This window comes from Barbatula barbatula, assembly GCF_947034865.1.
Source record: "Barbatula barbatula genome assembly, chromosome: 8".
In the NCBI taxonomy this organism is placed as follows: domain Eukaryota; kingdom Metazoa; phylum Chordata; class Actinopteri; order Cypriniformes; family Nemacheilidae; genus Barbatula; species Barbatula barbatula.
This window is the reverse complement of record NC_136771.1, coordinates 1,410,970-1,435,339: the sequence shown is the minus strand read 5'-3', so window position 1 is coordinate 1,435,339 and position 24,370 is coordinate 1,410,970. Positions and strand designations below refer to the sequence as shown.

Below are 24,370 nucleotides of genomic sequence, written 5' to 3'. Positions count from 1 at the left end.
CAGATGGTGTGTTGACTTGTGCCGTGTCAGTTTAGCTGGCAGGAGCGGTGAGGTTAATGATTCTGGCCCAACACATCTAATACCGGAATGAAAGGTCATGTGATCGCTGGCATGAGTTTCAGTGTCATTTAGTTCTTTAGAGAGAGACAGCTGTTTTTGGATCAGAAGAACAATGAGGGTTCTGTTTTACTGCATTGTCACCTTGGCATTGATGCGGCTTTGTGCTTTTTGCATCAGTTGAGATGATCTGGAGATGGTGTAGAAGGTTGATGCTTTCAGTCCCATAAGGAGCTGTCATCGTTGTGTTTTTGATCAACACTTATATTGAGGGTTCTCTGGAGGGTAATCATCGTTCTGTTTCGTACAGCCATCATTGGAGCCTCTGCCAGCACCAGTTCTGTTTGCCAAATCGTCTGTTTCTGCTCATTTTTATCTGAAAATGCATTATGGGAAATAGAAACGGTCACAAATGAGAAAGCTGTTGACATGCTGTGAGACAACAGATTAAAGTAGGGGTGTAACGCTATATTTCGGAACGGTGTTGATGCTTCGTAGTATGTAAATGTGGCGGCGTCCTGAATATGCTAATTAACATGACATCAGAAAACAAAACACACAACTACTGTAACATCAAGTCTGCAGAATAGCATTTGAGCCGATGGAGTCAAAGTTCTTGAGCGGCTGGATTCCCCCGCATTTCCTTCAGCTCTTTATTAACTTCTAAAGTCCTTGTGTGGTTTCTGTGACATTTGAGAAGAATGCGGGAACATAAGGAGACGCCACGTCTTCGCCCATCTGATCACATTCAAGCACAATCTGCTCTTCTGAAAACTTCACTCCTCTGCCGGCTCGCGTCTGGACGCGTCAGGGGTTAAATCTGAAGTGTTGGATTGGGCCTTCTGTCATAAAGATTGAGGATTAGATCCATCTGCTGGCTGGGATGTTCTTTTTCTCATGCCAAAAGTGTCACATTAGGAAATCTCTCTCGCTCGTGTTGTATTGTATCTCTTAACACCCTTCAAGGTTAATTCTGCGCCTTCTCCCGAAACCGCCGGTCGCATATTTGCGTTCTGCCTGGTCTGAGGATTTGCTCGCTCAGATTTCCCACGGGACGGTTTACCCCGGCTACGCGGTTCAACTAGGAATGAGAAATCAAATGTGCCAGGCTTTAAATGGAACACAGTGTACCCAACAGGATTTCTGAGCGGATGCTCAGAGCCATTTTATCTCCTCTTTCTCCATACAGTTAGTGTATTCTTTTGCTTTATTTTTTCTTTTTAGACACGGGACTCCCCGCTTCAGATTGACGCCGCAGGAGATGCTAGCCTCCTATCTTCACAACGACAGCGCGCTGGTTTTACATCATTGTGCACTGGATGATTTGAAACCCTCTAAAAGAAAACTCTTGCCTTTCTAGAATGAAAACTGTAAAAAGTGCTTAATTTGATTTTTAATTACATTATAAAATATTAAAAAGGAAGCAAAAATATGGAACTATATAAACATTATACAGATATATAAATTATATATTCATCCTTTATAAAATTTTGGAAAATATGGGTTTGAATGGATTGAAGCTAGGCTATATATGAGTGTGTGTGTGTGCGTGTGCTTTTGATGTCATTAATAGATGTAAAGAATGGGATGGAGGGTTTAATGTAGACGCTGCTGCAAATCAGTTTCTGACGTCTGTAGCCGACAGGTAACCCACACATTCTGTGTTAATGCCTTCATGTCATCAAGCAAGGACTGTTTGCCATAGGCCCGTGAGTAACATCACAGCTCAAGAGATTTCAAGAAGAGCGTTGGCGAGTAAGGAGCCCCAAAAGGCACAGCGGGATATTGGACATCTCAGAAGCAGAGCTTTCTAAATGAGTCACAGGTCTCCGTCACTGTCCTGAGGAAAAATGAGACGTGTTGATCCAGCTTAGAGCGTGTGACTTAGGTAGATTCGTGGGCTTTTCAAATTGATTCGTGACAATTTACAGCTTTGAAATGTTAAAACATGAAAACGACCTGCCGTACGGTCACATATCATCTTGAGTGTTCGTATTTACACGCTGTCACTGATATATGTTTCTTGTGCTGTGTGAAAGTTGAATCAAAGGCGAGACGGACGGACACTAGAAAGTGAGTTTAAATGTATTGCTCAATAGTTGCTCTTTTGCGAATCGGTAAAGAACGTTGCCAACGATTGTTTCTGCAAAACCTCTTTTGGGGCTCGAATCTCATCGCTATCTAGAAATGAAACATTACAGATACTGCAGGTTTCATTCATAATGTCTTTTCCATACGTGACCGTGGATCTTAAGTAGCACGGGATTATCCACAAATACATTGTATGGGTCAAAATTATCGATTTTTCTTTTACGCCCAAAATAATTATGATATTAAGTACAGATCATGTTCCATGAAGATATTTTTTAAATGTCCTACCGTAAACATATGAAAACTTTATTTTTGTGAGTAGATGTCCTGCTACAGTGGCTCTTATTAACAACTTTAAAGGCCAATTTTCTCAATATTATGTTTTTCTGCACCCTCAGATTCAGAGTTGTAAACGGTTGCGTCTCCGCCAGATATTGTCCTATCCTAACAACCCATATATCAATGGAAAGCTTAATTGTCCAGCTTTCATACGATGTAAAAATCTCCATTTCGAAAAATGTACCCATAAGGTTTTGTTATCCAGGGTCACATATACAGAAACATGCGTCTCATTAACTTCCATTAAACCAACTGTTGAGACGCCGTATTAAAAGATGAAAATCATCTCACGCTTTCTCTCTCTCCAGGAAGTAGAAAAGCTCTCCGGCTCAAAGTCTCGTTCGAAACCGGACAGACTTTCCGTTTAGTGCGTGGAGCTTATAGCCGATGAGTGAATGTATGAAATAAACGTCAGCTTGCATGCTCACTGTGATGATATTACAGACACGCTGTGTTCAAAGCTCTCCAGCGCTGAATGGGGCGCGTCGGAGCAGTTTCATTTGATCTTCTCTCGTTCAGACACTCGCAACATCATAGCTGAACGGGAAGATGAAGAGACGGAGAGTTTATCCGGGAATCTGGAGGTGTGAAACGGCTTTGGAGTCATCACTGATCCTCCTATGCGCTTGTACTTTCATTTACGAGGCGACGGAGGATCAGTGTACAGTGACGTTTTTTGAAGGGCAAATAAGCGAATGTTGACAGGATACATGTGTTTGAGACGTTGGCAAACTTCGCTGAAAACTAACTTCCCTGACAGCAGATCTGAAGACAAGCAGCGTTTCTTCATACTCGGAGCTAAAATAAGCTGTTGAATACTAGTGAACTGCATACTTCTCAAGTGTATACTGAGACCAGCCGCTTCACAGTGGGAAGTACACAGCGACCCAGAGGAAAGTGTTTGTGCTCGGTGCTCAGATGTTTTGCTTTCATAGATTTCACAGAGTTCTCAGGAACTTGCGGATGTTACTCCTAAAACTGCTCAGAAGAAATAAAAAGAGAATCAAATGTGAGTCTGGAGGTGTAAATGAATGTAGATTGTTGAGGTCAAATCATCTGGATTTGGGTACATTTGATGAGAAATGTTTGAGTTCATTTTGAGTCTTCAATAATATATACTTTTATGACTGCAGACGCGAAGAATCTGAGCTCGGTTTGACACATTGACATCTCTTCTCAAACTCTAATGACAGACACATTTGTCCGATGTTTGACTCTTTTTCTCGGGAGAAACATCTGAGACACACGCGAGACTTAAATGTTTCCATTTGCTCTCCATTTACAGTAATCTCATTAATGTCTAGGACAAATAATTGAGATATGGCTTGCAAGGATATTAAAGATTACTTATCCATGATTTATTTGTCCAATTCATAGTTTGTTTTACAGTGCAGTCGTTTTTTGTTTTTGTACTTTTTTTTAAACGCACGTATAGTGTCAGTTCTGGCGGGTCACATGAGTCAAGCTTGCATCAACTGATCCTCCTCTTCCTATAGAAATATGTCGTAATCACAGCTTCCGTTTTAAATCTCATTCAGCTAACAGCAGCTAATCGTGTTGCTCAAGAGCAAATTACCCTCCTCCATCCCCAACTCCACCTCACATTTATAATCGGGACTCGACTTCTGTTATTCCATTTCATAAGTCTCAACTAGATTTAATTATGTGTTACACTTAAATGTTTTTAAGAACTAATGACGTCTGCTTGTTCTGTTTGCCCTAAGGGGGGGGATCGCTGCACAGAGTTTTGCCCAGAACAGAACCCTACCGCCAATCGAATCTGTATGGTTATTGTCAATCATATTTGACGGTAGTGAGCCTGACAGAAATGCAATAGTAACCACAAATTTATCATGATGTGACTACTATAATGTTTTTGTAGTAGAACTAAAGTAGTTACAAATTTACCATTATCTCCAGATAGTAACTTTAGTTCTGGGATTAAAAACACAGTAAACTCACAGCAATTTCAAATTTACCATGATCTCACTATAGTAACTTTTCATTTTTTTGTTTCTTATTTTGGTAGTTGTAAAGCTATAGGAACCACAATCTGACAATGTGTACTTTAATTTCACTCTACACTCTTAAAAGTGAAGGTGATTAAAAGGTTGTTCACAGTGATGCCATAGAAGATCCATTTTTGCTTCCACAATTACCATTTCAAAGGTTCTTTAAAGAAACATCTCTTTCTTACCTTTTTATAATCCGAGGAACCTTTGTTCGACTCAAAGAACCTTTTGTGGAAGTCAAGGGTTCTTCCGAAATTAAAGATTCTTTGTGGAACCATTTATGCGACAAAAATTGTCCTCTATGGCACCGTGTAGCACCTTTTATTTTACGAGTGTAGTAAATCGAGGTAAATTTCCTAAGGAACATCATGAAGCATTTTGAACTTCGTCAGGTTGGTTTGGAGGCATCTTGTCATCGGCTGATGTTTCATGCTGCATCTAGACGGTGAAAACTGTGCCAGACAACACTGTCATGTTTGATCACAACTATCGATGTGACACGTCCCTTTAAATCCCTCAGAAAGACCCCCTCCTCCCCACGGCCCTGTGCGTTTTCAATTGACCTTGTGTCTACTTTCAATGCAAACTTGACCTTTAAAGTGTCTGCTGGCTGTGATATGCAGAAGATGGCTTCTGTTCAAGCTCCTACGGCGAATGACATGTCATTATCAGAGGCTGCTGGAGGTGCACGCTGATGCTCACAGGGGTACATTATTGTCACATGATCTCTGTCTACACAAAACATCAGAGCTTTCAACATCGCCAAGCCGTTCACCTTCTCTAACATCGATGTCAGAATCTACTCAAATATTTCTCTTCACACAGAGAGATGCTTTACATGCGACACAAGTTGGTCAGGAATCAGACTTGTGTTCTACCGTAGATTATGAGTGTCTGCTGAAGCATCTCGCTATATTTCAGGTTAACACGTTCCCTTCGACAAGCCTGGAATAGATTTTCAGTACAGAGAGAACTAACTTCTCTCTGTTTTTCCTGCAGGTCAATATATCACCGGCCTGCAGCAAAGCGCTGACCAAAATGTTGTACTGCCCGTACTGCGGAGGAATGCCAGAACTCAAACCCTGTGCTAACTACTGCCAGAACGTCATGAGAGGATGTCTGGCAAACCAGGCCGACCTCGATCCAGAGTGGAACCTCTTCATTGGTAAGAACTGCTGTTCGCTTGTGTCTTTTTAGGTTTTGGGGCTGTTTAAGGATTTGCTAATCCAAATATCTGAGCTTCATGTCTGTCAGTGTTTCTGTGGTTCAGTTTGTAGAGTTTTGTGTTAGCGGCACATGAGATTGTGTGTTTGATTCCCAATGAACACACACACACACCGATAGAATCTTTAGACTGAATGCACTTTAAGTCACTTTGGAAGAAAGCGTTTGCCAAATGCATAAATGTTTTAGACGGGTTTTGCGGAAATCATTATTGATTTATTGACTTCCTTGATGTGTCTTCTTCTATTGAGAAGGATTCAGTCTTTCTTATGAGTTCATTTGAAATGACGTTTCTTTCATACTGCCATCATCTAGACCAGGGGTTGGCAACAGGCGGCCGCAGGCCAAAACTGGCCCGCCAGCGGCATTATTTTGATTGTTTTGCCAGTAGCTGGTTCTGAAATAGATCCGTCACAATCACATCTTTAGTGAATTTGCCTTCAAAAAAAAGTAAGAGAAACTTTTTGCAGCAATGTTTTATTCTTAAATGAATTAAGAGCTTTTAATTTGAAAAGTACTGAAAGATATTCAAAGGAGTCTGTCGATCGCTAGACACACTTCTAAAATAGCCGTCATGAAATATGGGGTACGAAAAAACTAACAGTGAGTCATTGAAACATTTGATTATAGCGCAACAAAGCAAATTCAACTTTTTGAAAGGTGTCATGCTTCGTCTTGTGGTGCCGTTTAATACTATATTCTTTGCAAACAGCGACAACTTTGTTGCGGATAAGACGCACACCGGCTTTGCGTTCGCAAAACTAGGTAGGATGAATGCATAGTTGTCTTTCCATTCCACTTTGTATGCCCTATTTTCGCTGTCAACTTTTCTTTGATAGTGACTCTCCATTTTCTCTCACCATCTAGACCATAAAGGCTGCTGGGTATGGCAGCTATGTAATGCATTACACAAGCACACTCAAATTAGGGATGCTGATCATTTAAACATATTGAAATATCACAAATATGCATATCGCAAAGGCTTGTGATACCTTCAAAACGTTGTCAGGTTTTAGGTTGGTGCAGATTAAAGAAAGTTTTTTTTAGATGTTGTCGTTTTTAAAATGACACAGTAAAACATGGCGGTTATCTTTTAGATGCTGTATTAATGATTTGTTTTAAATGTGCACTGGTTGTATATTGTTCAGCCTTTTTGTAATAGTTTTTTACTGTACAAGCATATCATATAGCATTATTTCCCACATCGAGTATCACATTATGTAGAAAATAACTGCATATCTCATTTTGTTCAAAATATTTCAGAGCTAACTCAGATTCAGGTCTGGCTTTTTGTAATTACATATGTGGCCCTTTCTTGCAATCCAAACCTTTCAATACAATACAGAAGTGAAACTGGTTTGAATGCTGTTCAATGTTGACTTGAGGTTTAAAGTGACATTTCTGCCAAGGGAAGAGACATCTTTCATCAATTATTCATCCTTGTGTCATGTCAAACCGGTGCAGAACACAAAAGAAGATATTTTGAAGAATGTTGATAATCGAACAACACTGAATTACAGTGAGCCTCCATTGCGTGAACACAAAACCACAGAGACGTTTCTCAAAATATCTTCTGTTGTGTTCTGCTAAAGAAAGACTTGCATGCAGATTTACAACCATATGAAATTAGATTTGGGTGTGACCTGTACCTTTAACACGGTTAATGTTTAAGTGATGGTTCAGCTTAATTCTGTGCGCTTTCATACATGTTTGCTGTAAGCTTTTGCGATACACAGCAGTAAAAGAGCTGCACATTATATACAGTCATTTGTAGACCATAATCATTTGAATTCATTACAGGATGACAGGTTTTAAATATATGAGTGTGTCTTTTGTTTTCAGGCTAAAGCTTAATTCCGTTCCTGCTGCGACGTCCCTGAAGACTTACAATTCCTTTCAGGCCATTTAAGCTTTGTTTTGCATTTCCAGACCTCATTTTCTGTGGTATAGATTTTAAATCAGTATAATTCTCCCCCACAGAGAGATATCGACTGGGTTTATGGCGTCACACTTCGATTAGCGAATGAGGATAATTCATTTTGTTTGGAATATTTTTAGAAAGGCCACACAGAAGCGGGGTTTTTGTTTGAAAAATCATCACTGCGAGATGATCTGCGCTGGTCCGGCGGTAAATACTGACCTTTGCACCGTGTGGCACTCATGGCATTTATCCTCGGCCTCGGTTGATGTGCCCTTCTCACCTGCATTGATTGGCAGGCCCGTGAAGACATTCAGATGGCGTCTCGCTCGGGTTCGACCCCATGCAGTTCATCGATCGCAGAAATCGTATGGTTTATAGCGAACGTTCACACAAACAGCCCTCGCTGGTAATGCCTTTTGGAAATTGAACCGTGCCGGTAGGTTTAAACTTGTGCTCGACCGCTATGGGTTTGTCAATGGCTGATGCCAATACTGATAACTGCATGCGTTTCATTTAGATGAGCCTAAATCCATTCATATATACACATAATAATCAAACTGTGGTTTTCATCATTTTATGGTGTAGAAAACTAAAACTTGTGTGAAACATACACATGATATTTCAGTTTGTTTAGTTTCCCATAACACAAAAAAAGCAACTTTAAAGTCACAATTTTCTTTTTGGTAAATTATTGTCTGGGAGAAACATTAGAGAATACACAAATGTAAGTTGTTTATTTTATTTGACTTAATATACAATTTATTTTTGGTCAGCGGTTAAAGATTCATGCTGTTACACGTTAACGTTTCCTGCAAGGATATGGTTCCATAAACGCCACGAAACAGCTGTGAGAAATGATTAATCTGTGTTATTAATTTACTGGTAAAGCCGGGAGGGTTTGCATTCATCTCACTTGAGGAACCACAGGAGACGTTCTCCCATCGTCAGCCTCTGGCTCCTCCAGATCTAATGAGTGCAGATCTCTTCTGTCTCTGAGAAATGACATGATACCGAGAAAACCTCGGCCTCTGCTTTACTGTTATTCTGATAAATACACCACCTCTGATCTGAGGTCAGATGCTGGAGGAAGTATCATTTCAACCTCATCCTATGAGCATTCATCTCTCTCGGCTTCTGAACCTGAATTCGGTGACACACAGTTTGCAGGATGAAGGGCTTATTGACCGACCTCTTTAAAAACTGATGCACACATTCAAATGTGTATGTGTTCTTTTCTCCGTTTTCGCTCAGAAAAAGCACTTTAAAATATTTTATATATCACACATGCACATATACTGAGACGCACGCACACACATTTTATCATTTTAAATGTTGTAATTGTTCTTGTTGCGAGCGGGCTAGCAAGTCTAGAATGCCCTATCAACCATATAGAAACATGCTTAGCACCGTCCAGAGCATCTCAGCAACCACAGGTCAAAGGGCTAGGAATCCCATGGCATCGCCATGACAACAGTCCTGTGGCAGTGAGTTTCTCACAGGCTCTTCTTGAACTCTTCTCTAATATAAAGTTAAATTATTAGCTGTTAGACTCACAGCTCATGTCACCGTTAAAGCAACACTTTGTAGGTTTTTCGACCTTAAAAAAAATGTCTGACAAATTATTTCAGTGGAAGGACGACTGAAACTGAATAGTAACTGAGACCCGTCAGGTTTTTCTGTTAGTTTGAAATTATTTAGGGGTGAATAAATAATAACAGTTGGGTTATCTATTCTTTTCATCTTAAGGTCGGAGTGAAATAAAAATGTCATTGCAGCGTTTATTGTAAATAGTTGATCAATGACGCCATTCCCTCTTTACATTTTGTGTGCCCTCATAATCTTTAGTTAAAATCTGTAAATGCACTTCTGAAATGACATATGTTAGACGGCTTGGGCGGAGCATCCGTTAACTCCTCCCCTTCGACTGTAAATCTGCTGCCAGTTCCATTTCAAAACGCAACGGCGGTTTTATACATCCAATCAAATCGCAGAGAAAGACGAAAGCCACTGGGAAATGCGTTAAATCCGGAATTAAAAACGATTGCAAATTCCGGTTCACAGGGACTTCAGTTCTAATCCTTGTTTCACTCGAATCTGATTTTTGTATATTAATCTCCCCGTAACCCGGAGAGAAGATTGAGCTGTTACATCACGGCATAATGCGTATGTTTGATGATAGATGTTCTGTGCGGTATCGATCCTCAAGGGTAAATTCAGAATGGAACGCTTTGACCTGAATGTGATACGCACATGAGACTCTGTGGTCTGAAATGTGGATGGGTCAGTTAAATTCAGTCTGTGTGCATCTCATTTGTTATTTGATTGTATTTTTTGTAAATACTGTACAGTAAAAAGATTCTGAGAGATCACTGGACTTCTCGTGTCTTCTAGTCTCAACTATCTTCATTGTGTGTCGACTCCATTAGCTTGTAAGTGTCATTAGGACATGATGAGGGATTTGTTTAATATTTGAGCATCAGAGACAGAGGAGCGCTGCATAATTTACCTTTATTTAATAGAAAAAAGCATTAAAGAAGCCCCACCTATGAATATTAAAATCTCTGTTGATAAAAGACTGCGGTGCCACATTTGAGTTCAGTTTGAGATATTGTTGAGATCTCCATTTGTTCTCTCTTAGAGAACTCATTTTAGTTTTTAATAAACAATTAAGCTACACTGTAAAAAGATTCTCTAAACTACAAAAACAGAAATATACTGTAAAATAATTTCCCTAAAAGTATATATTTAAAAAATATCCCCCTTTTTCTTGTAAATGTGCCGTCTTTCTCTGTAATTTAATAGTTTTTGATCGTATTTAAAAAATGAACTGTAAAAAGGAAATCTTGATATAAAATGCCCAAAAATAAACTGTAAAATGTTTTTTCCCTGTAAAATGATATTTTTAGTTTTTCTTGTAAATTTCCGGTTATTGACTGTATTTAAAAAAATACATAAAAAATCTGTCAAACAAACAGTAAAATGCCATTTTACATGGTAACCTGTAAAATTATAAAATTATTTTTTTCAGTGTAAGACGTCCCTTTTCTATGATTTGTTTGCTTTTTTTGTTATACATTAAGTCGCACAATGTTTCTTTTTGATCAAAAACATAAAATATCTTTCGCATATGTCCGACCTACACTTGAATTTCGCCTCATTTATCCACCTGCTTCTTTTATCTTTATCAGTCTCCATTTCAGACCCGGCAGGAGAACAAAGGTGAGCCGCGATTAAAGCAGGTTCACTGAGATACAGAAGAAAAAAAATGCAGGAAGCAAGAGAACACATCAGGGAAGTCACGCAGGAAAAGAGGACACAGGAAGTTGTTTGAAAAATGTCAGACGTAACAAAACCAAAAGTTCAAAGAGTTCAAAATCGCAACGCAACAATGCACAACAGTTGAAATGGTTTCTAGGGTGTTGCTATGCTATGGCATTAGGTTTAAAGCATTTAAGGTTTATCATGGATATGTAAATGCCCACATAAGATCTTCAGAGTCTCACAGTATAATCTCAAATAAAGACCTCACATGAAACAAACGCTCTCCTAACACAACACAATCTACCTGTAAGTGATATCAGACGCACTGCGTGTGCAGTCGCCACAACCTACCTGATTACACCTGAAACCATCGTGTGCTTATTGTTTTCCATCCTGGAGGAACAGAATTTCTGTTGGCAAACAGTGATGTGCAAGAGAGACCGCAGGAGACTGGCTAGCGTTCAGACCAAACAACAGGATAATAATAAAATATGAACGTGACTTTAGAGACGGCTCTTGGAACACTGATGACACTTGTTTTCAGAGCTGAAGTATCTTGTGTTTTCTTGCACGTTCCCACCGGTCATTACTGCTGCACTTTTCATCCGTCCCCGAGCGGACGGCACTTCTGCCCTGTCTGAGTTATATCAGAACACACCTGGATCACCTCACGAATGATGAGCAAGAGACAAACAACAGCTGGACACTCAATGGATTTAAACCACATTACAAGAACATTGGCACTGTTGTTTGGAGCAGTTTGTGTTTTAATGGCTCTGTGCTGTAGCGTATAGAAAATTCATTGGTGTTACTTAAGGCAAACACTACAGTCGATGCTAAACTTTCAGCGGTCCAGATATAAGATCAAACATTTGTCTAGCCTAGATTTAGGGACAAGAATATCATAAAGAATTGGTCTCGGGATTTGACTTTTTTTGACCTGGGCCAGACAGCTGCCACCTAGCAATACCCTAGTTACCACCCACACACCATAGCAACCGCAAAGCAATGTGCTAACATCATTCAGAACCCCTAAGCAACCGTACAACAATGGTTGCACAAGGCTTTGGCCTGCAAGATATGTTGAAAGGGTCTATATTGGAAATGTGTTTTGACATTCTTAACATGACATTGTCCCATTTTGTAATGCACGCATGTTTACATTCAGAAGTTGTAGTGATGCTGTCTTATCATATACTGTTAATAAATTTTAGTATAATTTACATTGATTTAAAAATGTAAAGCATTATCATATCAGATGTTGCATTATTTAGCGTCACCCGATTAGCATCATAGTGTTGAGTTTTGTGCACAGCAAACTTACCACTGTTAAAAAAGGTCAAATTAACTCTCACACATCCACACATTGAGAGTGTTTATTATACATACACTGTGAGTGTTAATTTGACCGATTTTACTGTGCATTAAAAGTCCAGTGCAGTCAGTCATGTGATTTTGCTGGTAATTGTACTGTTTTTACCGTGGTCATTTTTAAGAGACATCGGTTAAAGTAAAGTAAAGACACCTTCAAAGTGTCACTGTCGTTCAAGTGGTTTATAACCCTTTTTTCTGGACTGATCAGCATTCTAGCGTACTGCATACTTCATGACATGTACAGTATGTTATTATCTAGCTGTCATGCTACAAGGAAATGTTTCGCAATTGCATGAACTTGGGTTGGACTTTCTATGGATGTCTGTGACTGTAAAACATACAGTCTAAACTATCACATCCAGAGCGTTCATGCTGTTCAGTGTTTAATAGTTAAACAGCGTTTGAGTTTTAGCTGTTGTTAATGGAGGTCTCGCGGATTTTCAGTCAAGGAAAGATGTGACATGTGTTCATAAATAAAGTGTTCCTGTAGCTCTCAACCCACGTCTGTAAACTTGATCGCTCTGCAAATCACTGCAGATAAAAGCATCTGCAAAATGCAGAAATGCAAATGTGCTAAATGGGACATTTATTTTGACACGAATGTAAATGAAGCCGTAAAGGATTGACACCCAATCTGCTCAATATGTTGTACTGTCTTAAGCTTTTACATCGCATCATTTCACAGACCATCTGTTTTTTGTGCAGTGTTCATTTTTGGAAATATAAATTAGCATTGTTAGTTTGGACGAAGGCTCAGAACCTGTGTTTTGTGTGAAATGGGAAGGGAAATATGAATGAGCTATTTTCAACTCGATGAATGGAAATACTAAACAAATATACATTTCATTTCAAAGCACGTCGTAAAATCTTTTTGTGAGTTATGTGAAAAACCTTTGGGGGAGATTTTTGAAACATTGATTTCCAAGATTATTTCTTATGTTTATGGAAATATCTCTGCTGCTGCTGTGTGTACGATAACATGTTCATGGGTAAATTATAGTGACATTGTATTTGTAGAAGTTATTTGAATTTCTTTCAAGTCTTTTTATTTCAATTCTTTCAAAGATTTTCAATTTGAAATGCAATTCTGCACCATGTTTCTATTTTATTTCAGAATTTAATCATTTGAAGATAAATCAAACCGATAAAGGCAAATGCGGTTCTGAAAGTGAATGTGCTCCCATACCTCAGCGCCTCGGTTTCATTCCCATCAAATGAAATATGTGGTATAATCATCTACAGGTTGGAAAGTTTAATAACACAGCCTGTAATTGCAGACTGCGTTACAGTTTCTCAGATCCGGCACCATTAAAGTGGCTGGTTTTGACACAAACTCGTTTTGCTTGCTTGTGAAGGATGTTTCGAGGTCAGTGAAGGAGACAGAATTCATTACGGTTCAGGTACATGAAGCGGCGTACGAGGGGATTCATATTTTTGCTTATGAATGGCAGCGCAGCATCAGTCACCGGCTCCCGTGATAAACAGCCGCTGTTGTGTTTTATGAGCGCTACATCATTATCATTTGTCTCGTCAGCATCTTGTTGGGATGTTCAGTGACAGAGAAAGGTACCGCCGCATAATAGATGCACTCACATGGAGCTTAAGGCAACAGATTCGACATGGACTTAACAATAAAAGTACATTTCGAAATGAAATAAACATAGTGTGCTTAACATTGAAAACATTAGTATTCTACATTGTTGTCGCATGATGTGATTGCATGTGAGACAAGACCTCATCGCATTGCATTCTTTATGCCGTGAGCGTCCGGGTGTGGGCACAGAAATGCATCTGGTTGGCAATGTGAATGTTTTAAATGAAATATTCTGAGTCAGAGTTAATATGTAAAAAATAGCAGACGATAGTGTTTATTGGTTAAAGCAAGCGCTTTGCATTGTACACGGTACCAATTATGACCCGCCAGCTGTTCACCAGTAAAACCAGTACAAGCTTCTTTCACGTCTGATTCCAGTACGATTAAATGTTGTTTTACTGGATCCCAACACATAACCAGTAGAGCCTCACAGACAGTTTCAATTCAAACCGATACGACTCCCATTATACCTATTAAACCCAGTCAGAGAGAATTTCTCTGACGGTTTCTGTGTTTTACTGCAGCGTGCTCTGACTGTATAATGCACATTTCTGCATATATTTGCAAGCTGTGCACTTTACACGTAGGCGTAGACTGCAGGAATGCTAAGAGAAGTATGTTAATAAGCTCTTTGCATTAATCAATGAATGCTAAACATGAATTCTCTCTCTTCATTTATTGCTGAGCAAGCTCGAGCGCCTCTTCCCTCTATCAGATTTTCCTCCCGCGTTCTCCTAATTACAAAGGCTAATTAAGATTTAGGCCTTTGTGTTGTCCTTTGGTGAGACCTTTGTCACCACAATGTAAGTGATCCGCATTGATTTTATTTGCTCATTTCTTTTTAATTGCTCCATGCGAAATAGGACCTCGCAGGCACCTCATGATTCATGAAAACTTACGTCAATATTATATTCTTCTGTGTCAGAGACTGTCCTTGGGTAGAAGATTGTGGAGACGCTTAAATATATATATATATAACATGATGTTGTTTCCAACTTTTATTATGTAAATAGATACCATTTGGGTTCGTAAGCTTCCATATTTTTCCTGACTTAATATAAAAAATGTGTTTTAATAAGTAATCAGTTAGACTTGCAACGTCGTGTTTTTGCTCAATAATAGGACAGAAATAAGTTTAATTGTGAGAGAAACGCAGCAGATTTTCATCAAAGTGTGATTCTGGGTAATTATCCCGCACACAATTCCTGTGAGTGACAGCTGAGACGCCCAACAAGCACTAATGTGACAGGGTCAGCCGGGCCGTTGCCATCGGTTGCCGTCTCCATAACGATGTGTCCAGCTGTCAGCTGTCATGGCAGCGTGAAGAGGGGCAGATGTTCGCACGTATCGTCACTTTCGCCTCAGTGAAATAAAACGAAATGATTATTGGTCAGAAAAAAAATGTCATCGTCAGTCATAAGAATAATGTTATAATTATTGTTTGCTTGGTCTGAATTAGTGCTAACTACAGAAATATACATAGTTTTTTCCTTTTGTAAAGTATTTAATTTCCATTTAACTTCTACAATGGGATTTGTGTGAAAAAATGCTGGTTGCGTGATGCATCCTAGTAATGGATTTCATTAGAACGTGAAGTGTATCGTAATGGACAGTTTCAAGTTTTACACAAAAAAAATCTCTCGTGATTTTTTGAGGCAATATTAGAATGATGAAGCATCATTCCGTCACACATTAAATGCACATCATTGTGACGCGTTACTGCTAATAAAATGTTTGTTTTGTGAAAGGTTGATAAATAAAAACATTTAATTTCACCAATTCACAGTGCCAATCCTAGACGTCCAGGGGGCCCTATGCAAACCTTTGTGAGGGGCCCTTAACATAATAGTTAAAAATGATAGACTGCAAACTATAAGAAGTGGATTGCTGTGGTGTGCATTATAGCTGAGACATTTGTACAGCTGGTTTTGTGACTGTAAATCATCCCTGTAAATGCTGTTGATGCGTATGTTACTTTGCAGACGGTCCCTAAATTTATGACTATCGAACGTCCACAGTCAAACCAACTGTATGCCAGTGGACAAACACTGAATTAATTGTAAATCTGTACTTGGATAACTTGGCAAAACTTACGTTGTTGCGTTTTTTCCACTATAGGCGGATAGCTTCATTTTGAAGGCATGGCAATATGTAATGACGCATCATCACATTATGCGCATGTCATCAGCTGCACGCACTGCACAACGTCCCAATATGTCATAGTAGTGAAATAAATTGAGAAATAAAAACTGTAAAGTTTGTAAGAGACCACTCTAAAGGCAGAAAGTTGATTCAGTACTCAATGGGTGGTTTAGGGGCCCTATGCAACTTGCGTAGTTTGTGTATAGGGAGGATCGGCTCTGTCAATTCATATTTATTGCATTTTATTTCAGGCAACATCGCTTAAATCTCCTCACAAACTGAAACCTTGCAGTGGGACTTGAAGGCAAAATTTCTTTAGTCAAAAGTGAAGTATTACATATAAATACAAACATATATGCTTAAATGTAATCAAAACATCTTTATCATACCATACCATGTGAAACCTCTCTCTCTCTCTCTCTCTTTTATTTGAGCTGCGTACAGCAGCTCTGTTCTCATTCTCAAGTGATTGAGTCACACATGGTAAATAGTGACAGATCTGACAGGTACAAATGGGGTCCAGAACCCTGAATGACAGAAGACAAACTCCTCAGAAAACCACTGCTGTTGGTTTCTCACGACGGCTTTACTGACTGCAGGTGACTGAACTCATCTGTGTTATTTGCTTTTTACAGATCTCATAGTGTTTCATCACCATTTTATGAGGTGGTGAATTCATATGTATTTATATGATCTCATATGTTGTTTTATAGTCTGGTTTAGATCTCCTCATTATTGCTATTTTATACTTGTATGTTTCTGTCTGATTCACATTGTACGGATTCATATGGAATAGGCCGCGTCTTAAAAGTTGTGGGGTTGTTGGTGTTATGTTTTTGAAAGACCCATAAAGTGAATCTGTTAATGATTGGCACATTAAAGTGATAGTTCACCCATCATTTGCTCATCCTCATGTCATGTAATACCTGTATACATGTGTTTGTTGAGATGAACACAGAGAGAGATATTTGTACAGATCTCAACTCCTTCATGAACATCAGCTTTTGCTACACAATAAAAACACCTTTCATGGTTTGATCGATTGGAACGGTCAATAACAACGCAAAACACAGATATTTGAAGTTAGTTATAGTGAATTCCTATGGAGAAAATCTGATCTTCACGCAGTTAGGTAATAACTTCACGTGACGTGCAAACAAACTTTTGGAAAATTATTTCAGAGAGAAGCTCAGACAGAATGTGTTTTGACAGAGTGTTGGATTGAAAGCGTCCGATTTCTGGCCGTATTCCTGATAACCATTTCATCTTTTGCCAATAAATGACTTGTGCTGGACTCGACTTCACACACAAATAGTCTTTTATTCAACGCTTTTATTCTGTTCATAATTTAATGTGCGGCATCATTTTAACAAAAGAAAGAGAATTATTTATGTCATGTCAAACCTGTACGGGTTTATTTCTTCCAAAGGACACAAAAGAAGATATTTTGAAGGATGTTGATCATGGAATAACCCTGAACCTCATTGACTTCCATTATATGAACACAGAGCCACTGAAACATTTCTCAAAATATCTTCTTTTGTGTTCCACTGAAGAAAGACTCACACACAGGTTTTGAATAAATGATGACAATGTTTTATTTTTGAGATGGAATGTAAGGACGGCCAGTGGTTTCAGTCTGGGTTGGTTTTGGCTCTCCTCCATGTGAGTGTTGAGGTAAATAGCTCTCTAATGGTTGTTTACTTTCAGCTTTCTCTCAGTGGCATGTTTCATTGCAAAGCCAAGCAGGGTTAAGCTAACACAAACAAGCTAGCTTTTATCACGGCTAACCTTTGTGGTGACGTTAAAGACATTGAATGTTTGCCGTTTAATGGAAAACCATGACAGGGTGATCTGTATTCCAATAAAACTGTAAAGATGAATACGTAAAGAAACAAGCAGTTCTATTTTCAAACAGAGATGGCGACAGAGAAGCAAAAGTGTTGTTTCGGTAGGGGGTTACTATAGAAAAACTAAATTTGGATCTAAGTGTCGTTAACGTTCCAGATTGTTTCTGTTTTACTCGCAGTAGTGTCTGTGGCTTCTTTGAGATTTAATCGGGATGGTTTCGTCTCACATAATGCTCATGATGATGTATTGAAAGCTTCTCTCTGTATTTTGGTTTTGTATCTTTAACTAAATGTATAAGGGATTCAACTATAAAAGTCTCATGATTGTTAGTCAAATGTGGAATCCAGGGTTGTGGACTATATACTTAAAGTATGTACTTCGGCGTACACTTGTTTGCGTTCTTTAAAAATAGTGTATTTAAGGGATCCCTTTTTTCTTTGTATTCTAACAGTCACTGTAAAACACGCAAATGTCTTGTTAATGCTAAAGTAGGTAACACGTGCAGCCAATCTCATATTAATCTTGAGTAACTATAGAGTGATATTGCATACTTCGTATCTTTGAAGAGTCTTAAGTTTGATCCAATTTATAAAAGGGAGATACAGCTGTACGATTTTCCGGAAAAACACGAGCTGCTAGAGGTGGGACTAGTGGTGAGCGTGGGGCGGAACTACAGCCCGAGCACACAACACATCATCGCATTAATCCCTTCGTGTTGTTAACATTATGCAAGTACACGCCGATTGCCAACAAAACACAGACTTATGATTTGGTTTCATTTACAACTTTCGATTCATGTCCGGCATCTTTAAGCACTGGGACGGCACCATCTATCAGTTTCAAACGATCTCCAAATCCACCATTTATATATAACATTCCTCACCCAAACAAACATAGCTGAACTTCCGTCAGCCGAGTGAAGCTTGCTGGATGACGCGTGGGCATGACTTTCTAGGTGAAACCTGTACTCACACTGTCAGACCCTCAACTCGTTTTATGACTATTTGACCTTGTTAAGCTTGAGAAGCCAGCACGTTTACTGTGTAAAGAAGTCAGAATGCATGAAATAGCATGTTACCCCCTCTTTAAGAAAAACAAAGATACAACTGCATATAAATCACGGTGCTTGGCATATAAACAGCTGTGTCTGTGTGTGGTGTTTTAACATATTTGTGTTCAGATGTTGACTTTTATATTCAGGTTTTTTTATTTTAAGTCGCAGTACGCTGTCGTCTCCCCAATACATTTACATCTTATTAGCTCAAATTGAAGTTCTGTACCTCCAAAGAGCTTTAGAAAAAGAGATGCACGGATTCCATCATTAAAATCTAGCACTTTATCCAAAGCTGGCCGACCATGAAGAGATTTGTGACTGCTCGACTATCACATTTACCAGCCGCTTGTGAGAGCAACTGGCCAATTAAGAGCCGTGTGAATATTCTGTGCTTTGTGAATTTTCCAGCTCCGTCTCGTAAGCCTGGGGTGAAGTCTTCATTTCAACCCTGAAAATTAAGTCTGATTAGTCAATAATTAGTCCAAATTTAAAACAAATGAAAGAAAGACTCTTTGGAGACCCAACATTACAGTTGTATTGATTTGTATTTAACCAGAATAACTATTACAATGTCCTTAAAACGAAATCTCATGACGTGTGTAATGTTGCTGTGTATGAATGTGAGCAGTCTGCCAAGTTATAATGCCGGAAGTGAACGAATAACACAGTTAGGTTTGGGAAAAAAGGAGTCGACTCTGAATCACATGAACGAGTCGTTCTAGTTTCAGTTCCGGGTCAGATTTGCGTCATTGCGTGTAATCCCAGCCTACGTTCCATTTGTGACACTGCACACAGTAGACCAATCACATCGGACTAGACCATCTGACCAATCACATCAGAGTAGACTGACAGAAAGGAGGGACTTAGATGGATGAATCGCCGAACGAATCATTTGAGAGTCAGTCAAGAAGGGAGGTAATAATAACTGCCTATTATGTTTACACCATGTTTTTACACCATGCATGTACTTAAACTTGTTGTAGGACTCTCCATAAACCAAACTAGGACCTTAAAAATCACAAAATATACAGTCTTTAATGACCTCCGGCTGGAGATGTATTGACACATCTTCTGTTCAAATAATGTGCAAGTTCAATTTAATATGAATATGTGCAGTCTTGCAGTGATCAAACCGGCATCACTTCAAATCTCCGATCGTTCAACTGTCAAGAATATTGTGAGTTTCAATTTCAGCACAGTGTTTTGTTATTATATTCATGCTTGGAGTCAGAAATTGAAAAAGCTACAAAAACAAAACGCAGCGTGTGTTTTTCATATAGTACAAGTGGTTAAGGGTTATGGGTGTGATTCTTTTAGAGCGGCCGTTCTGTTTGTACGAGCAATATGTAATTTTCTGAGGAAGCGTACTGTTAAGAATTTCAAGCATTTGTTTTCGGCTTAAAAGCTGGAATGACATTCAGATTCTGTTGCAAGTAAACAGTCGACTGCTTAACTAAATAAACACTGAAATAACTCGCTCTGCTGTTAGTTCAGTCTTGAAATATTTGCTCCGTTCCAAAACCCAGTGAGCTCCCTACGCCCTACAGAATCTGCATGAATCTTATGAAAACATGACTCATGGCTAATACTATAAAGAAACCAAATGAAAAAAAACAAAAGATTAAAGTCACATTGTTATTCAAATGAAGTCTGTAAATGTGCCCTATGGTATGAAAGCAAAAACACAACTAACACTTAAGATAAATCTCTCTTATGCTATTTTGTATTTTAAATTGTACATTAATAAGAGTTTGATTTCAAAATTTTTGCTGTCACAACAACCTGATCATAAGAGAATTTGCAACTATTTTACAAGGTTAACTAATCTGTATGAATTCAAAACACAAAAGTTAAAAAACTTTCATTCAAAAAAAATGAAGCCCCTAATTCCGCCTTTAAAACGAACGTCACTGGCTTGAAAGCAAATCGCGCTTAAATGTACGAATCACATGAATTCATACAAATTTGCCTGTTTTCCACCACGTAAAATATTCATGTTTTTGTCGTAAGATTGTGCTGGTCACACCGTTGGGCGGATACAGGATATTTGTCATCTACATTTATGTCTGTCTGTCCCTATCGGTCTGTCTATATTAGCATTAGCTATACAACTATCCGTATTAAAATGCCATTTAGTCTAAGATGAAAGCATGTTTATTCTCTCTTGCTTTTAAGTTACATATTTCATTTCATTTTTCCCCATGAACATGTTTACTGTACTACGATTTGCTTTACCTGCGCAAAGCACTGTGGTAAACATATGCATAGCACTACATTATAGAAATAAACTTGAGACTGACCTTGGCGTTAATATGAAATCTGATGAAATTTGTCAAGGGATCACGCGTTCAGTCCTCTCTAAGGAGCCATCTGATATGACATACATTTGTGAGGCTTTACAGTATATTCTGTGAGGATCAGGTGTGTGGGTTGACTGTTTATTGTCAGTTTTTGTGCATATGAAGGAGTGTGGGGGTGCATGGATGCTGAAACCCAGCAGGAATAACTCATCTCTCACAATAATGGAGCCGTCTTCATCCACAACGGACAATTTAGACCTCATCATGAAATAATTACACAAGCCATCATCAAATGCTGAGAACTCACTGCCACGCACACACATTGTTTTTCATTCAAGTCTCAACTTTGTCTCAGATGTTTCTACTTAAAATTGAGATCTTCACTAATATTGACTTTTGATTGCAGACGAGACAAATCTTGAGTTCAGTTCTTCTCAAACTCACATGACGGACACATCTGTGACATTTCTGACTCTTTTCTCACGGGAAACATCCGAGACACACGTGAGCCTTAAACAGACATTTTAATTTGCTCTTCGTTGACAGTAATCTCATTGATGTCTACCGAGGAGGAATAATTGAGGCGATTTCATGTGTTATTTATCTTTTTGAGAGATTTCCCTCACCGTTGGTGTTTTTGATGTAGTTTAAAGCCTCACGCATTCCACTCGGTGGATGTTTACACATCTGTCAGGTCTGATTTAAACGCGTGCTTTATAACGCTCGGCTTGTGTTCATTCTGTTGAACGTGTCAAACCAAAATAAGCAAACTAGAAGAGAGTCTCTGTGTCCAGATCGCTCTTATAAAGATGCTTTTACACGTCTGCTTTCCTTACAGAGCGCTTCTGTTCCTTACGGGGTGCTCGGGTTCTGACATTCACTTTTACAGTAATCACTTATTTCAACTTCAACCATTTCTCCAAAGTGAGGAAAATGAGCGTTTAACCGGAGATGTTTGTGTGCGTCGGGATCCCCACTGCGTTATTCTGCTGTCATTTATTTCCTGATAAACACTGATTGAAAAGCAGGACCGAATGCTTTGACATGGAGTTTCTGACTTGTGAAAGCTCTGAATAGAGCAGCTGTGATTCTTATTAGGAAATCATTACTTCAATTACAGTGTTGTAGCTTCTCCTACAGCGGATTTACATTCAATAAAATCCAACACACTTTTGTCCAAATCAACAAATGAAATCAATGACATTTATACACGGACTTCTAATGAGTCTCTTTTAAGTATATCAGAATATTTACTATAGTAAACTGTAGTAAATTGTAAAGCACTGTAGTATACTTGATTATTTACTTTAGTATTAGTGGATATGTACTACAATTTCCTCTAGTTTAAAGTAAAACAGTAAATAAGTAAATAAGTGAAGTAAATAATGTAGTAAAATGTCATATTTACTATAGTAAACTGTAAGATAAATACTGTAGTATACTTGATTATTTGCTATAGTAAACCGTGAAGTAAATAATGTAGTAAAATGTCATATTTACTATAGTAAACTGTAAGATAAATACTGTAGTATACTTGATTATTTACTATAGTAAATAATGTAGTAAAGTGTAATATTTACTATAGTAAACTAAAGTAAATAGCTATAAAGTATACTTGAATATTTACCATGGTAAATATTAGCAAACTGTAAAGTCATCTCAGTAGTATACTTTAATATGTACTATGGTAAACTTTAGAATACATAAATATTTAAGATCGTTAGTTTAAAAAAAGACCCAGGAATTTTAGTACAGTTCACTTGACTAAATACTAAAGTATGTTTTCACGTGTGTGTGAATGTAAATCTCTAATTCATTTATAAATAGGCTACTCCGTATTAATGGAGTAGTGTCTAGTGATGTACTGTTGCTATGGTGACCTCCTCAACATCCATATTTGTTAGGCTGTAAATATTTATTAATTCTACTATATGTAAAATATGTTAAGTATATAGGGAAAGATATCACATGATCCCCTCAAGTATTTCAGAAAAATGGTATGTTTGGGTATTTTCTTGATTCCTATGCTCAAGGCTTAGATGTTTATTGGCCGCTATGGCACTTTTGTAATGGAGTCAGAAGATTTGAAATGGTTTGTTTGGAAACTGTAATGTAATCTTTCCATTTATGAATTTGATTCTGCCTTTCTCCCCTCGGTTATTTGCGTCAAAAGAACGGCAGGAATTTATCGAACCAGACTCAGACATGTAGAGACCTTTGCGCTGCGGTTAAACTGATGTGTCTCCGCAAATGAAAGCCATCAATTCAGCGGCATGCGGTGGGCTCGTAGAGTTCATGTCAGACACGCTCAGAGGTACGGCCTGTGTACTCCACACTTCCCACCCGTCAAATCCCCCGATAACGCCGTAGCCTCTCTCGACCCCCATTTCTTATCTTTATTTTTATCTTCGCCCGACGGCCGGTACATTTTCTTTTCGCCAGTAGGGAGAAAGTTAACCTTGATGCTTTTGGAATGTGGTTTAACTCGGCCTGTGGTGTCTCTTTCATGATAGAGAGTTTCTCTCGCTTTCAACAAAACGTGATATCAATACAGTATTGACGCGTGAACAAGGAGACAGTCAGCGTCTGATGACCAATTAAATGAATAATCTTTAAGAAACCATTAAGCACCAAAACCACAAACCACAGAAAACATTGTGCATCATTTCCGTGTGGATTCTGTCCCTTTTTTATTACTCTTAGTCAAGATTTTGTGCACCAGAAAAAAAGATCTCATAAATCTTGAGCTAACCGATCAGCACCAGACCGATCAGTTCTGACTTCTATCTCTTTTCTACTCTTTCTATCAGAAAAATTAGAAACCTTACTGTATTCGGCGATAAGAGACCAGTTTTATTGCACTTATGCTTTTTGTTGTCCTTATGTCGTTCCAATTGCTTCCATGGTTGACCTCATTTGTAAGTCGCTTTGGATAAAATGCCTAAATGTAAATGTAATAGCAGGATGTGTGTCTAGCTTTCCGATCGCCACGGCAATGCCAGACATCGCTGTTAGAGCCCTTCGCTCTGACCTCCAGCCGTTTCCTGATGGAAATCTAACCGGGAATCACAGGCAATTTGAGTCCTCACAGTAAACAAACACAAGAGCTCTTTAAAGTCTGAGGGCCGACCGGAGAACGAGAGCTCGGGA

At 38.6% G+C, this 24,370-nt stretch overlaps 1 protein-coding gene across 1 annotated transcript in view; it reads left to right on the top strand.

Moving 5' to 3' along the window:
• The window catches only part of gpc6a (glypican 6a), a 131,015-nt gene that overhangs the window by 77,158 nt on the left and 29,487 nt on the right, over positions 1-24,370 (top strand). The window contains exon 4 of the mRNA XM_079462309.1: positions 5,499-5,664. Coding sequence (XP_079318435.1) covers positions 5,499-5,664 — 166 coding nt within the window. The remainder of the gene's footprint in view (positions 1-5,498; positions 5,665-24,370) is intronic.